At 39.6% G+C, this 14,466-nt stretch overlaps 1 protein-coding gene across 3 annotated transcripts in view; it reads right to left on the bottom strand.

The window, feature by feature from the left end:
* The window catches only part of GTDC1 (glycosyltransferase-like domain containing 1), a 397,543-nt gene extending 383,861 nt beyond the window's left edge, over positions 1-13,682 (bottom strand). For all 3 annotated transcript variants that reach the window (XM_006834564.1, XM_006834565.1, XM_006834566.1), the window contains exon 1: positions 13,504-13,682. In XM_006834564.1, coding sequence (XP_006834627.1) covers positions 13,504-13,682 — 179 coding nt within the window. The remainder of the gene's footprint in view (positions 1-13,503) is intronic.
* Between the last annotated feature and the right edge of the window lie 784 nt (positions 13,683-14,466).

The raw sequence follows: 14,466 nt of genomic DNA, 5'->3' as shown, positions 1-14,466 counted from the left end.
GGTTGGACCATTTTGCAATCCCACCAGCAATGCAAGAGTGTCCCAGTCTCTCCACATCCCTGCCAGCATTTACTGTCTTCTCCATTTTTCATCTTTGCTGTTACTGTTGGTGTGAGATGATATCTCATTGTTGTTTTGATTTGCAACAAAGATAGACATTTTAAAAGTAAGGTGTGCCTAACCCAAGCCGTATTTCCAACAGCCTCATATGCATGTGAAAGTTGGACAATGAATAAAACCATAGCATTGATGCATTTGAATTATGGTGTTGGGGGAAAATATTGAGGTACCAGAAGAGTGCCAGAAGAACAATAAATCTGTGTTGGAAGAAGTACAACAGAATGTATTTCTAAGTAAGCCAGAATGTCCTTAGAAGCCAAGATGGCCAGACTTTGTTTCTCATGCTTTGGACATGTTATTAGGAAGTACTAGTTAGTCCCTACAGAAGGATATCATGCTTGGTAAAGTGGAGGGTCAGAGAAAATAAGAAGTGGATTGGCACAGTGGCAGCAGCAATGGGCTCAAGTGTAACAACAATTGTGAGGATGGCAGAGGACGAAGCTATGTTTTTTTCTGTTGTATACAGGGTCACTATGAGTCGGAGCCAACTTCATGGCACCTAACACAAATGATACAAACTTGCTTCCTTTCAACAAAGCAATTCCCTAAAGAGTATCATTTTCAGAATGATGAAAGGATAAAATGGAAATAAATGCCTTTTTTGTCATCACCATACAGATTAGGGAGACCTGGTGTGGCACTGTGGGTTAATGCACTGGACTGCAAGGTCAGTCTGAACAGCAAAGTTGGTAGTTCAAGCTAAATAGTCACTCCTTGGAAACACTATACAGGGTCACTATGAATCAGAACGAGTTCTGGTGTGGTGCTGTGGGCTAATGCATCAGACTGCAGAGTTGTTTGAACTGCAAGATCAGTGGTTCAAACTCACCAGCTGCTCCTTGGAAACCCTATACAGGGGCGCTATGGGTTGGAACTGACTCAATGGCACTTAACAACAACATGAGTCAAAACCGACTCATCAGTACTTAAAAACAAAGTACAGATTAGGGGACTCCTGATGTGGCACTGTAGGATCAACACTGGACTATGAACCACAAGGTTGGCAGTTCAAACCTATCAGCTGCTCCTTGGAAACCTTATAGAGGGTTGCTATAAGTCAGAACCAACTTGATGGCACTTAACAGCAACAACAACACAAATTAGGAAGAAAGACCTGGCTATTTCTTTCTTTAAAAAATCAGTCAATTGCTGCCCTATGGATCACAATGGTCTGAATGTTCAGTTCTGTAGTGTATGGCATCAGCATGACCTGAGGCCTGACTCAATGGCAGTAATAAGAGTCACAGGCTGATGTTGCTGCAGCTGTCTCTTTGGGCATGGCTAATCAGCAGACCAGAAGGCTGATCATGTGAGTGGAACATCAGTACCTAAACCCTGGAAGGGAATAAACAAAGAAAAGACGTATAAGAAGTAGCCATTGAATAGAAAAGATCAGGTGTCTAAAGGAGGCTAAAACCCACAGCCAAATGAAAGCATCCTTCAAAGTGGAGGCTTAAGTGAAGGAAAGGGTAACAAAGCATCTATATCACTGCTTTGATGGCCTGTAATCAGGAAGTAGGAAACTAATACCTGTGCACATGTACTGCACTGACTAAGCCTTTAACACAAACTTTCTCAAATAAACAAATTAGTGTTGGGCATGGAACTGCAATGGACATAGTTTTCATTTTCTAAATGTTTTCCATGTTACTCAGACTATTTATGAAGAAGCTAGACACCTAAAATGACTAGATCAGAAGAGTTCTCAGGAGTCCCAGTGTGGGGCTGGAGGATATGCACTGAACAGTTATAAATGTAAGGTCAGAGGTTCACCAGTCGTTCTCACAAGGTCAGTGGTTAAAGTCCACCAGCCACACTCAGAAACCCTATACTGAATAGCTATGAGTCAGAACCAAGTGGATGGCACTTTAAAAACAAAAAGGCAAACAAAGTAGAACTACTCCCATAGAATTTTCTAGGTCCTGTAGTGGCACTGTAGAATAAGCACTGCACTGCTAACTGCAAGGTCAGAAGTTCAAACCCACCAGCCTCTCTTGGAAACCCTGTACAAGATCTCTTTGAGTTGGAACCGATTCAGTGACACTTAACAACAACAACAAAGTCAGACTTAAAGAGCGCTGGTGAGTCTGTGGGTTAGACATTGGGCTATTAACTACAAGGTAGATGACTGAAACCCACCTGCCACTCTACAAGAGGAAGATGAAGCTCTCTGTTCCTATAAAGACTTGCAGTCTCAGAAACCACAGACAGGATCCATATAAATTGGAATCACCTCGATAGCAGTGGGTTTGGTGTTGGTTTGGAAGGTCAGACTTGGTACAGTGGTTAAGCACTACTACTAACTGAAAGATTGGTAGTTCCATGGGGAAAAGACTTACTGACCTGTTACTATAAAGACTATTGTTCAGTCCCATTGAGTAGGCCCCGACTCACAGAAACCAGTATACTTCCCAAGAGGATCTGGTAGTTTGAACCTCCAACCTTCCAGTTAGCAGTGTGGTGGTGGCGGTTGTGGTGTGCCCTGGAGTCGGTTCCGACTCATAGAGACCATGTATAGGGTTTCCGAGGCTGTAAATCTTTACGGGAGCAGAAAGCCTCATCTTTCTCCTGCGGAACAGCTGGTAGTTTTGAACTGCTGACCTTGAGGTTAGCAGCCCAATTCGTAACCAGTACGCTGTTTATCCTATTATGCCACACCAGGGCCTAGAAAATCCTATGGGGCAGTTAAATTCTGTCACGTGAAGTCACAATGAGTCCAAATTGACTTGACAATACCTCACAGCAGTGACAAAAAGGTCAGACTGGAACTTCGAAGTACCATATCAAAATCATACATGTTACTTATTAAAAAAAAAAAAAAATATATATATATATAGGTTTGAACGCTACAATTAGAGTTCTTTTATACAATGTACATTTCGTATCAATTTAGGGATGTTTGTTTTGGTTTTATTTTATCTTTCCCATTTTATTCATTAAAAATAATATGTAGAAGAAGCGTTTTGTCTTTTAAAAGAGAGTTATCAAATTTCAAAGAGAAAATATGTGGATGATTTATACTAGAGGTCTTTATGGAGCAGAGTTTGTTACAAATAATATCTGTGCTACAAATAATAATATCTGGTGTCCATATCTGAGGGGGAGGACTATACAGAATCTTACGTGTGTGTGTGTGTGTACACATGTGTGTGTGTATATGTGTGTATATATATTTAATAAGATAGAAAAGCTATTAAACTCATACACTTGAAATCAAACTGCAGTGCTTAAAACTCCTTGGAAGCAGTGGCTTCGAACTCTACAAATACTTTTGAATTAGCAGCTTGTGATGAGAATAAACTATAAACTTCATACAAGAATTTCACTTAGCCCCCTACTACTGGAATATTTAACTTCTTGAGAGCACTAACAAAAGAATACAAAGAAAAGTTGAAAAGATGAAAGCCAGAAAACTACTCTCTGGGGAACATGGTAACAGGTTTAATTTCCAGTTTGACAATAACAGATTTTTTTAAAGTAATGAAAAGTGTCATCAATCTTGAGGATGTGCATATGTGGGGGAGGGGGGGAGAGGGAGAGGGAAAGAGACAGAGACAGGGAGAGACACTTTCTGAATGGTTATATATTTGATTTGTAAGATTATTATATGTCTGCAGTGTTGTGGTCAACTCTAGTTTCAACATAAAATCCAGATGGCTGAACTGAGCAATACTGTCAATCAGAGGAGACTACACTGAGATGAACTTATTATGGAGGAAGCTGTAAAGATGGAACAAAAATACTTAAAGCCTGTAAAAATAAACCAATACAGAATCCTACTACAAGGCAGTATAGGGTAGGTAAGCTTGTAGCCTGGGCAACAGTGATGGGAAAGGTCTCAGTAAGATGACAGGATGCTGCAAAATTATTCACACAGTGCCTGAACATCATCCAAATCCCAAGAAGTGCACACAACTGGTGGTAAAGATAGAAGGCAAGTGAGGTGGGCTGTCTCATTCAAGATCATCAGTCATGCAACGAACTCCATGAAGTACCAGTTTCAGGATAATTTGGGAATGACAAATACGGAGCATACTTAAAAGAGAAATATTATTCATGAGCCTACCCTATTAAAAAAAAAAAGAAAGAAAGAAAAATGGTATCATATATAGTTCCTTTGTTAGATTTTAAGAAAAAACCTCAAAAGAGGGCATTTCAAATGAATTGTGACTTATGTGTCTGATACTGAAGAAATATTTGTTGAGGAAAAAGAGACCATCATAGAATCAAAAACCTAGGCAGACCCTTGGTATTCAGTTTGTAACCTCTAAGCAAGATTGGTGAACTGTGATGCTTCTTATGATCACCAAAGCCACCACCCCCCACTTCTGACAGGATAACTCAGAAATATGCATTTTCATAAAGAGGAGTCTAGGATTAATTTATACTGTTTGAGCCGGGAATTAAGGTAAAATAGCATCATGGGCTTAAAAAGAACGCCTTTGTGCAGTTGGACAGACTTGACCTCAAATCACATATCCACCACAAACTAGCTGTGTAACTCAGCGCAATTAACTCTCTAAGCCTCGGTGCTTTCCTCTGTAGAGTCAGGATCCACCCGACATCAGCAATAGCTCTCTTTCCAAGTCCTCGTCTGAATCTAGCTTGAACACTTGGCAGTTGCCTATCAGTACAATGTCACAGCCATTTTTCATTATCATTAGCAAAATTCTACTTGCATGCGATATTAACTATATTGTCCGATGATTTCCAAATACCACTGAGTCACCTCACTAAGTGAATAACATCAGGATAAATGGAGAAAGGATTGAAGTTGTCAAAGGCTTCATTTTGCTCAGATCAACCATCAACACTCATGGAAGCAGCAGTCAGGAAAATAAACCAAGTACTGCATCAGGCAAATTTGCTATACAAGACCACTTGAGAGTGTTCAAGAGCAAAGATGTCAGTTTTAAGACTAGGGTGTGCCTGACCCAAGTCATGGTATTTTCAATAGTTTCTTGTGCATGTGACAATTAATCAGTGAATAAGGAAGACCACAGCAGAATTCAAGCATTTGAGTTATGATGTTGGAAGAGAACATTAAAAAGTACCACTGAATTGTTTCCAACCTGTCTGGATGGGGTTGATAAAAGGCGAGGGGGAAATGACTTCTGTGGTTCAATAGAAAATGATTGCTACCAGGTCTGACAGTGAGTGTTGGAAAGGTAAATGCAAATGTTGGGTAATAAAAGGAGGCGAGTGGCTGATTTTGCAGTCCAGGAGCAGAGATCCCTGTAGCTACCAAGGGAGAAAAGCCAAGTGCCTAGACCTATCCGGTGAAGCACTGACACTAAGGATGGAGGCAGAGACGATGTGGACAGAGGAATGGCTGGGGACTCTGGACTGAAGGAGGGAGAGGGGCTGCAGGATGGTGGCTGGGGCAGGCATGTGGGGTGTACCCTTTGGATGTTTGATGATTCATGCAGGGGATTGTGATCACTGCAATGAAACAATATAAGATAGGGTAAATGTAAAGATAATGGTCACCCATGGAACCTAACACATAATTCACAATAAACACTTAAAAAAAAAAAAAAAAAAGTGTCAAGGACTGTCAGAAGACCAAACCAATCTGTGTTGGAAGAAGTATAGCTAGAATGCTTCTTAGAAGCCAGGATACTCAGACATCATCTCTCATACTTGGGATATCAGGAGGGAGCAGGGTCTGGAGAAGGACATCATGATTGGTAAAGTAGAGGGTCAGTAAAAGAGAGAAAGACCCCCAACAAGATGGATTTGCACAGTGATAGCAGCAATGGCCTCAAGTGTAGCAATGACTATGAGATTGGCAGGCAGTGTTTGGTTCTGTTGTGCACAGAGAAGCTATGAGTCAGTACCAACTTAACAGCACCAAACAACATGATTGATATTTGGAGAATGCGATGGCACCATACAATAAACGCTGGACTGCGAACCAAAAGGTCAGGAGTTTGAGCCTACCAGCCACTTCATGCAAAAAAGATGAGACTTTCTGCTCCCACAATGATTTAAAGCCTCGGGTCACTATGAGTCAGAACTGGCTCAACAGCACTTAAAAACAGCATTATTAATATTTGATCATATTATACTATATTCTGGTTACTGTAATATAAACAATTGTCCTAATAATACTTCACCTGTATACAAATTCTTATTAAATCACCTTTAATTTTTATATAATTTTAAATAGTTTTATACTTATATTTTTCATATTCTTATGAAAATACACTAATTCTTATGAAATACACTAATTAAAAGTTATTTTCATTATTGAAATATTAATTGTTGATAAAGGTATATTTTAATTGGAAGGTACTTTATTGTTAAATTATTCAAGAACACAAACCCACTGCCAGTGAGTCAGTTCTGACTCATAGCGACTATACAGGAGAAAATCGAACTATCCCATAGGGTTTTCAGGATTGTAAATCTTTACAAAAGCAGACTGCCACTTCTTCCTCCCTCAGAACAGCTAGGGGTTGAAATCACCAACCTTCCAGTTGGCAGCTCAGCACCTTAAAAAATGTGCTACCAGGCTCCTTTAAATTATTCCAAAACTTAACTATTTCACAAGAGCAAAATTCTTTATTGCCAAGCAAACTAAAGCTTCTCTAAGTGATTATTAAATGAGAATTATTAAAGACACCACCTTATTCACCTGTATTTGCCTGAACCACAGTCAGCTATGCCTTTATTCACAAGTTGAAGCTAGCTACAAACATACATCTCAGCTAAAAGTATTCAGTTCATTTTCTCAAATAAAGTGAAACTAAATGTTTCACTGGCAATAGTTCACTTAAGAAAAAACATGAAACTCTCTGTGACAGAGATTCTGCTGAGTGAAAGACCTCAGGCACAGCACCTGTAAAGACAATCGCCAATAAAATAGAGCTAACAACAATTAAATGTCATCTTCAGTTTTAATTTCACTTTATGCATTAGTTGTCACAATTGGGCTTTTCTTTCTTGTCCAGCCAGCTATTCATTTTGCTTATACAGACTTGGTCATTAAAATAAAGCTGGGATGGAAGGAGTAAAAGATAACACAAAGTTGATGGGATTTTTATGGCCACAAGTAACAGAAAACTTAACAAAAATAAAGACACTTGATCTCAAAACCCACAAGTGTGCAAAGAGGCAAGATGGCACGAATATAGCAAATCAAGTCAACTCAAAGACCCCCGACCCCCAGCTTCTGTATTTTAGCGGGTCAATTTGAGCTGATGATTCACCATTGTCAATAACTATTCAGAGCATTACCCGTTTTTTACTGATCTGTGCTATATCTGCAGTTATGTTCTTCTCTTAATCCAAAAAGCACTCTTGCCTTTTTCAAAAAATCACTTGTGCTTGTGGTTTACCTATATTATTATTTCAAAAGACATGCAGTTTGTTCATCTCCATTATAAATGTCAATTTCATTATTTTCTGATCTTATTCTGAATTGTTTCTTTCCCAGCAGTACTCCTAAATCCAAGTAAGAGGTGCCCTGTCTTGGGCCACAAGCTTTAGAGAGCGCTAGTCCTGGTGGTGCTTTAGGATAAGCATTGGACTGATAAACACAAGGCCAGCAGTTCAAACCCACCAGTCACTCTTTGGAGTACTCCTGTGTAGATTTAGTCTTGAGATTAAAATATAGGATCACTATGAGACAGAATCAACTTGACGGCCGTGAGGAAGGGGGAGAGGAAATGAGAGGAAAGAGAGACACATCACAAATCTAGTAACTTCATTAATTACTTCATTAAAGAAGATGTAGATTTGTCTGTCATTCTAGAAGCATCCCACATTGCAATATAAAATATTTTCATTATGGTTCAGTTTTATCTTTTTGGTATCGATTAGGATACCTCCTTTGATCCATGCATTATGAAGAATTATGCTGTTACATTTTCTTGATATATAGAATCTAGGGGAATCTTCATTATATATTTCTATCCTGTACACACTTCAGAAGGATGCAATCTGAAAGGAAATGGTCCGTTGTGGAGGGCTGCTCTGAGTCTGCTGCATTCTCTAGTAGAGCTGCCAGCTCCCTGAGGCCAGAGTGTGGACCCTGGAAGGAGGACTCTGACTCCCGCACACCTAAAGATCTAAGCGATAACAGTGGGACACGGACAGCTTCTGCTCAATTATTTTTATTCATTTCCTATTTATCTCCCACTTTTTCTTTCTTAAACTCCCATTCCTTGTATCAACAATAGCACAGAATATATTGTACATATGTCACTCAGAGCTTTCACAGGGTACATAGAAACTTCCTTGTTCTATTTTATTGTTGTTGTCAAGTGCCACTGAGTCAGTTCCCACTCATAGTGATCCTGTATAGGGTTTCTGAACAGCTGATGAGTTTGAACTGCCTGCCTTGAAGTTTATACTGACCTTGTGGCCCAGTGCCTCTCCTTCATCACCATACCAGCTCTCTGCATTCCATTTACAACTGTTTTTGTTGTTGTTGTTATGTGCTGTGGAGTCGGTTCCGACTCATAGTGACCCTGTACAGCGTTTCTGAGGCTGTAAATCTTTATGGGAGGAGAAAGCCTCATATTTCTCCAGCGGAACAGCTGGTAGTTTCGAACTGCTGACCTTGCAGCTCACAGCCCGATAGTAACTGCTACACTACCCCAGAGTTCCTTATTTACAACTGTACTATATTTTAAGAAAGTAAAATGATTTATTCAGTCAATTTGCTCTTTAAAAATTAGGCAGTCATACCATCAAAATCTAATTGCCACTCTAATTTCCAGATCCCTCTTTACTTTACTATGGACTTAAATGTAAGTCTGGTATAGTTTATGAAGTCTTTCTAAATGTTTTAGAGACAAGGAGTTTTTCAGGTAACTAGGGTGCGGTGTTTGGTTGTTGTGTGCCACCAAGTTGGTTCTGACTCACAGTGATCCTGTATAGGGTTTCCAAGACTGTAAATCTTTACCGGAGCAGAAAGCCTCATCTTTTTCCCATGGAGCAGCTGATAGATTTGAACTACTGACCTTGTAGTTAGTAGGCCAGCTCATAATCTACTACGCTACCAGGAGGCTTCATTTGGCGCTGTAGAATAGTCACTGGACCGCAAGGCCAATTTGAACCACGAGAATATGGTTCAAACCTACTAGTAGCTCCTTGAAAACCCTATACAGAGTCGATATGAGTCAGAACTGATGCGATGGAACTCAACAACAACAACAGGATGTGGTTCTGTTAGATAAGCACTGGACTGCTAACCACAAGGCCAGTGGTTCAAACCCATCAGTCATTCCTAGAAACCCAACACACAACAGGGTGTGGTTCTGTTAGATAAGCACTGGACTGCTAACCACAAGGCCGGTGGTTCAAACCCATCAGTCACTCCTGGAAACCCAACACAGGGTCACTGCATCAGAGCCAATTTGATGGTACTTAACAAGGTAGCTATATTATTTCAAAACAGAAGTCAAATCTAGTCTCCTTCCAACTTTCCATCAGCCATATTTGCCAATGTAAGTTTTGTCCCTAGGGTTACTATGAGTTGGAACCCTCTCCACAGCACATAACCACCACCATCCCCTCTTGGCTTCAGACATCACAATGACATTCAGAAGCAGGTAGGGGTATTGCAAGGTTTGTTGTTGTTGTTATGTGCTATGGAGTCGGTTCCAATTCATAGCGACCCTGTAAAGGGTTTCCAAAGGTGTAAATCTTTACGGGAGCAGAAAGCCTCATGTTTCTCCCACAGAACAGCTGGTAGTTTCGAACTGCTAACCCTGAGGTTAGCAGCCCGATTTGTAACAACTACACTACCAGGAGCTCCTCTGCAAGGTTTAGGGAGCAGGAAAAGGAAAAAAAAATTTTTCTTTTTTCCTCAAATGACACTCTCTCCGTTTTTTTAAGGGGAGGAAGTGGCACTTTCCCAGGGCTCTCAGAAATCTTCCACTTAATTCTGGTTTGCCAGAAGTTGGTGATCTGACCGCTTGAGTGCTGAGTTGTAATGCTGAGTCAATTACAACTGACAGCAAGCACATGTGATGGAGTATAACTGCCCCATAAGATTTTCCTGGCTGTCATGTTTACAGAAGCAAATAGTGTTACTGTTGTTAAGTGCTATTGAATTGGTTCTGACTCATAGCGACTATGCATAGAATTTCTGAGGCTGTAAGTCTCTGCAAGAGCAGAATTTCTGAGGCTGTAAGTGTCTGCAGAAGCAGAAAGCCTCATCTGACTGTGGTAGGCTCAAACTGCTGACTGTGTGGTTGGTAGTTGAGTACTTTTCCTACAGAGCCACCACGGTCCCACAAAAGCAGACAGCCAGGCCTTTTTCCCACTGAACCACTGGGAGTCCTGGTGTGGCGCTGTGGGATAAAGCGCTGGACCACAAGATCGGTTTGAACCACAAGGTTTGAATTTGATCAGCAGTTCAAATTGACCAGCTCCTCCTTGGAAACCCTACATAGGTTCGCTATGAGCCAGAACCGACTCAATGGCACTAACAACAACAACCTTACAGTTAGCAGCTGAGAGTTTAAATGTTGAACAATCAGGATTCCTTTGACCAACCCCAGCTGCCAGGAAAGTTGGGAAAAGAGAATGTGGCAAAGAAGAATGGGATCATCGTGACCCAGTTAGTCAGTTATGCATCATTTCCAGGGATTAGGTGATTCTGCTAACAGGAAGAAGGGCTGTGAAGGGGACAGTGCTCAGTATATGCCATAATACCTGATGGAACAAAAAGTGTCACTGTATGCAGCTGAGGGTGAAAAATGATTTTACATAATAGTGACTCTTTCAGTTCAATAAAGATACTGCAAAAAGAAAAAATAATGAAATATACTTGGTATCTAGACTAAGGTATATGCAAAGAAAGTAATAGAAATGTCTGATCCTGGGACAAATGATTCATGTGCTTCAGAATACAATATTTAAGGTCTTCCTTCATGCTTTATTCTACACCTTGTGAAGTTTCCAGAAAGCGGAGCTTTAATTCCACATAAGAATGACAATAACTACTCAGTACTTTGAGAAACAGAACTTGTCAAGCTTTTGTAATCTATAATAAAACACAGCAGCTCTAATGTGAATCATTTAGATGACAAAATAGAATAGATTCAAACTGATTAATCAGCTTAAAGCACTTAATTTAAAAAAAAAATTATTTCCATATAACCAATACATAACAATAACAACTACATGTACAAAAGTTGTGAAAAGTAATGGATGAGCCTACATTCCAAGTCATTTTCTTCAGACACGCTCCTACTTGTTTGGAATAATTTGCATGGTAGGTACTATAGGTGCTTTGTTGTATTACATTTATGAATTCGGATGGTTATATCTGTTAAAAGTATATGTAGAATAATTAATTGGAAAGCAAAAACTGTTTTAATATATTTTAAATGTCTCTACAGAAATCATATTTAGCTAGTGTAACCGAAGGTTATTCTTATACTTCAAATGAGGATTGAGAGAGCATATTTTGAACTTATGGAGAGCTTTGAAATTACTATTATTTTTCCAAAAGCATTTGAAAAAGTTACTTGGTAAAGAATAAATACCTTATCATTAATCAAATACAAAGATTTCACAAAAAAAAAAAAAAAAAACTGGTAAGGTGTGTCTCTGGGTGAAGAGTTCACTATACAGTTCAAATGGCTGGCTGACTTGAGAAATCACCGATACCACCATGCGGCACTTAAAGTTATGGCTAGCAGAAAGGAAAACTTTACATCATGGTCTTCCCAAAAGCCACCTCTCAAATAAGACTGCTTCAAAGAGCAATATGATAGTTATCCTCAAATGCTTGAGCCCTCAGGAAGGTGGGGAGACAAATGCCTAGAAGTGTTTGCTTGCATGCCATCTCCAATTATACAGCTCTCATACAGAAAATAATTCTGAAAAAGTGTATCATCAAAGTGAAATCAAGCAGCAGTCAGAGAAAAGGTTCATTTCAACGTTCAAATAACTAGAGATTTATTATATCAAATGGTAAATGTCACATGGAACTGTACCATGAAGTCAACTGCATTACCTGATTTTAAATAATCATATAAGCTTGGTGCTTAGAAAACACAATCACAGGAGACAGGAAAGCAAGGCAGGAAAGTCAGAGGTTAGCGTAGCAGCAGTCTATCACTGACTTTCAAAATTCCATATTGATAATGTCATTAAAATTTCTTCTAGTATCGGTGAATTAATAATATTCACTTGTTGATATCAAAATCTAAAACATTAAATTATGGAAGAAAAGATAGACTTTATATTTTAAAAATATAAAATTTTAAACAAACACCAAAACAGCCTTTTACCTGTAAAATCCCAAGCAGCGTGACTTAAGTTCTCACTTCTATTCCATCTGACAATCTGAACTCTTAGACACAAGGCATAGTTTTCATACACCAAATGGTTTTTTTCTCAGAATCCCTCAAATTACTACTAAGAACATTTAAATCACGAGCTGCTCTCTCCCTAGTGGCTGCTCCACCTTAGAAGCAGCAGATGGGTATAGCTGCTGAAGCCAAGGTGGGCACTGAAGCTTGTAGCATGCCCTTCCTCTAACAACCTGTCTGCTCGAACTCCATTAACTACCAGCCTGGCACTCCTCACTCCTGCCTAAACCAATCCTACACAGCAGGGCCCAGAATAGAAAGCACAGCAGGCATGCAAACCACAGTAGAGTAATCTTCCATGCTTTCACAAGCAGGAGACACAAGGAAATGCACATGACTAGAGAATACGGACGAAGAAGCCTCAATGGGAGATGGAGGGACTAGATTCTACTTGTTCTCCTGAAAAATGTAGAGTCAGTATTTCTCATTTAACTTTTCAGTGTCCAGTATGACTCTTTCTAATGACTCAACCTGATGGGTTCCCATTTCCTCACAAATCTGTATTCTGAACTGAAGTCTGTCTCTCCCCAGATCTACTCATCCTTTAAGAACATGTTAAAGGTCACCAGCTCTATAAAGACCTCTTCAATTACTCACAGTCAGAATCCAATTCTTTCACACTCTTATTTGACTTGCATTTCTATCCCACCTTAATAATCTTTGAGTCCTGTGAGGGCACAGATCTTAGCCAAAGCTACCTTCTCAATCCTAGGTTCTAGTCCCAAGCAGACACAATAAACTAAACTGAACCAGCATGCTTACTAAAAGAGGAATTGGTGGTCTTGGAAACAGATAAATCAATGCGCTCAACATCAATTTCCTTCTCAGGCCTAAAAATCTCACTCACACGCACATGATAAAAATCACAAAACAAATGAGAAAGGGATATAGGTTCTAAATGAGGTCACTTCACTACTTTGATGCTTTGCTATCTCTTAAGGAATAGATTTCATGGACAAATGATCAATTCCATAGTTAGTGGGGTTACACATTGGTAACAGGTACAGTAACGACAAGGTGAAGATGCAGCCTAGGTTCTAATTACCTGTAACGTTCACTGATAGGAACATTCTGAGAGAAATACAGAGCTGATGTCCGGGCTCTCCAGTGCCATTTCTTTGCAGGAAGGGTATAAAGGACACAGTCTTCTAGCTCTTCTTGGAGCAGATCCGCCAGCTGTTTATGGGACCCTCCATAGAACGCTTCAATGATGAGAATACTCATTAGCCCTTTCAAACCTTGCCAGATTCTAGTTAACAAAGGGAAAAAAAAAAAAAAAAGCTTTTTTTTCAAGTCCACATACATACATGTGTGTGTATGTATTTTTCAAATATTTAAATTTTACACTGAGAAAGAGAACACAGATCATTTATAATCACATTTTATTTCTTTAATCTGCTTACCATACTTTTTAAAAGCATGTAACATTGGATTCTTATAGGATCAGCACTAGACTGCAAACTATAAAGTCAGCAGTTCAAACACATGAGGTGTTCCTCGGAAACCCTACAAGGGTAGCTATGAGTCTGAACCAACTTGACGGCACTTAATACCAACAACACAACATCTAATGTTTCTGTTTTTATATTCATTATGTTTTATATCATCCATGTTAATAAGAGTTTGTCTAATTTCTGTTTTCTTCATGTCCTAAGATTAATTCTACTATGACTCCACTGTTTCTCTAGTCCAGGAAGTCTCAAGCCTTTTTCTTCTGCAATCATCCACTTCCCAGGAGGAACAGCTGCCATCTTGACGCAGCAACCTCCAGCCTGTTTCACCTACCACTCAAATCTTGAACATTCACTAAGCTCACCTTGTAAAACTTCCAGTCCAAGAGTCCTTCATTTGTAAGATCCTTCCCAGGTCACCAGCTAACACTGCCTCAGTGATTCCCTTATGTAAAAGAAACTGCACTCAAATCATTTTCCCGCACTGGTGAAGGAGTTAAGTCTCAGTTCTCTAGTGTTGAAACTCTTAGAACACTAGTTCTTGGGACACCATACCA

Source organism: Chrysochloris asiatica, unplaced genomic scaffold (assembly GCF_000296735.1).
Source record: "Chrysochloris asiatica unplaced genomic scaffold, ChrAsi1.0 scaffold00012, whole genome shotgun sequence".
NCBI classification, from domain to species: Eukaryota; Metazoa; Chordata; class Mammalia; order Afrosoricida; family Chrysochloridae; genus Chrysochloris; species Chrysochloris asiatica.
This window is presented reverse-complemented; position numbering and strand designations above follow the sequence as displayed.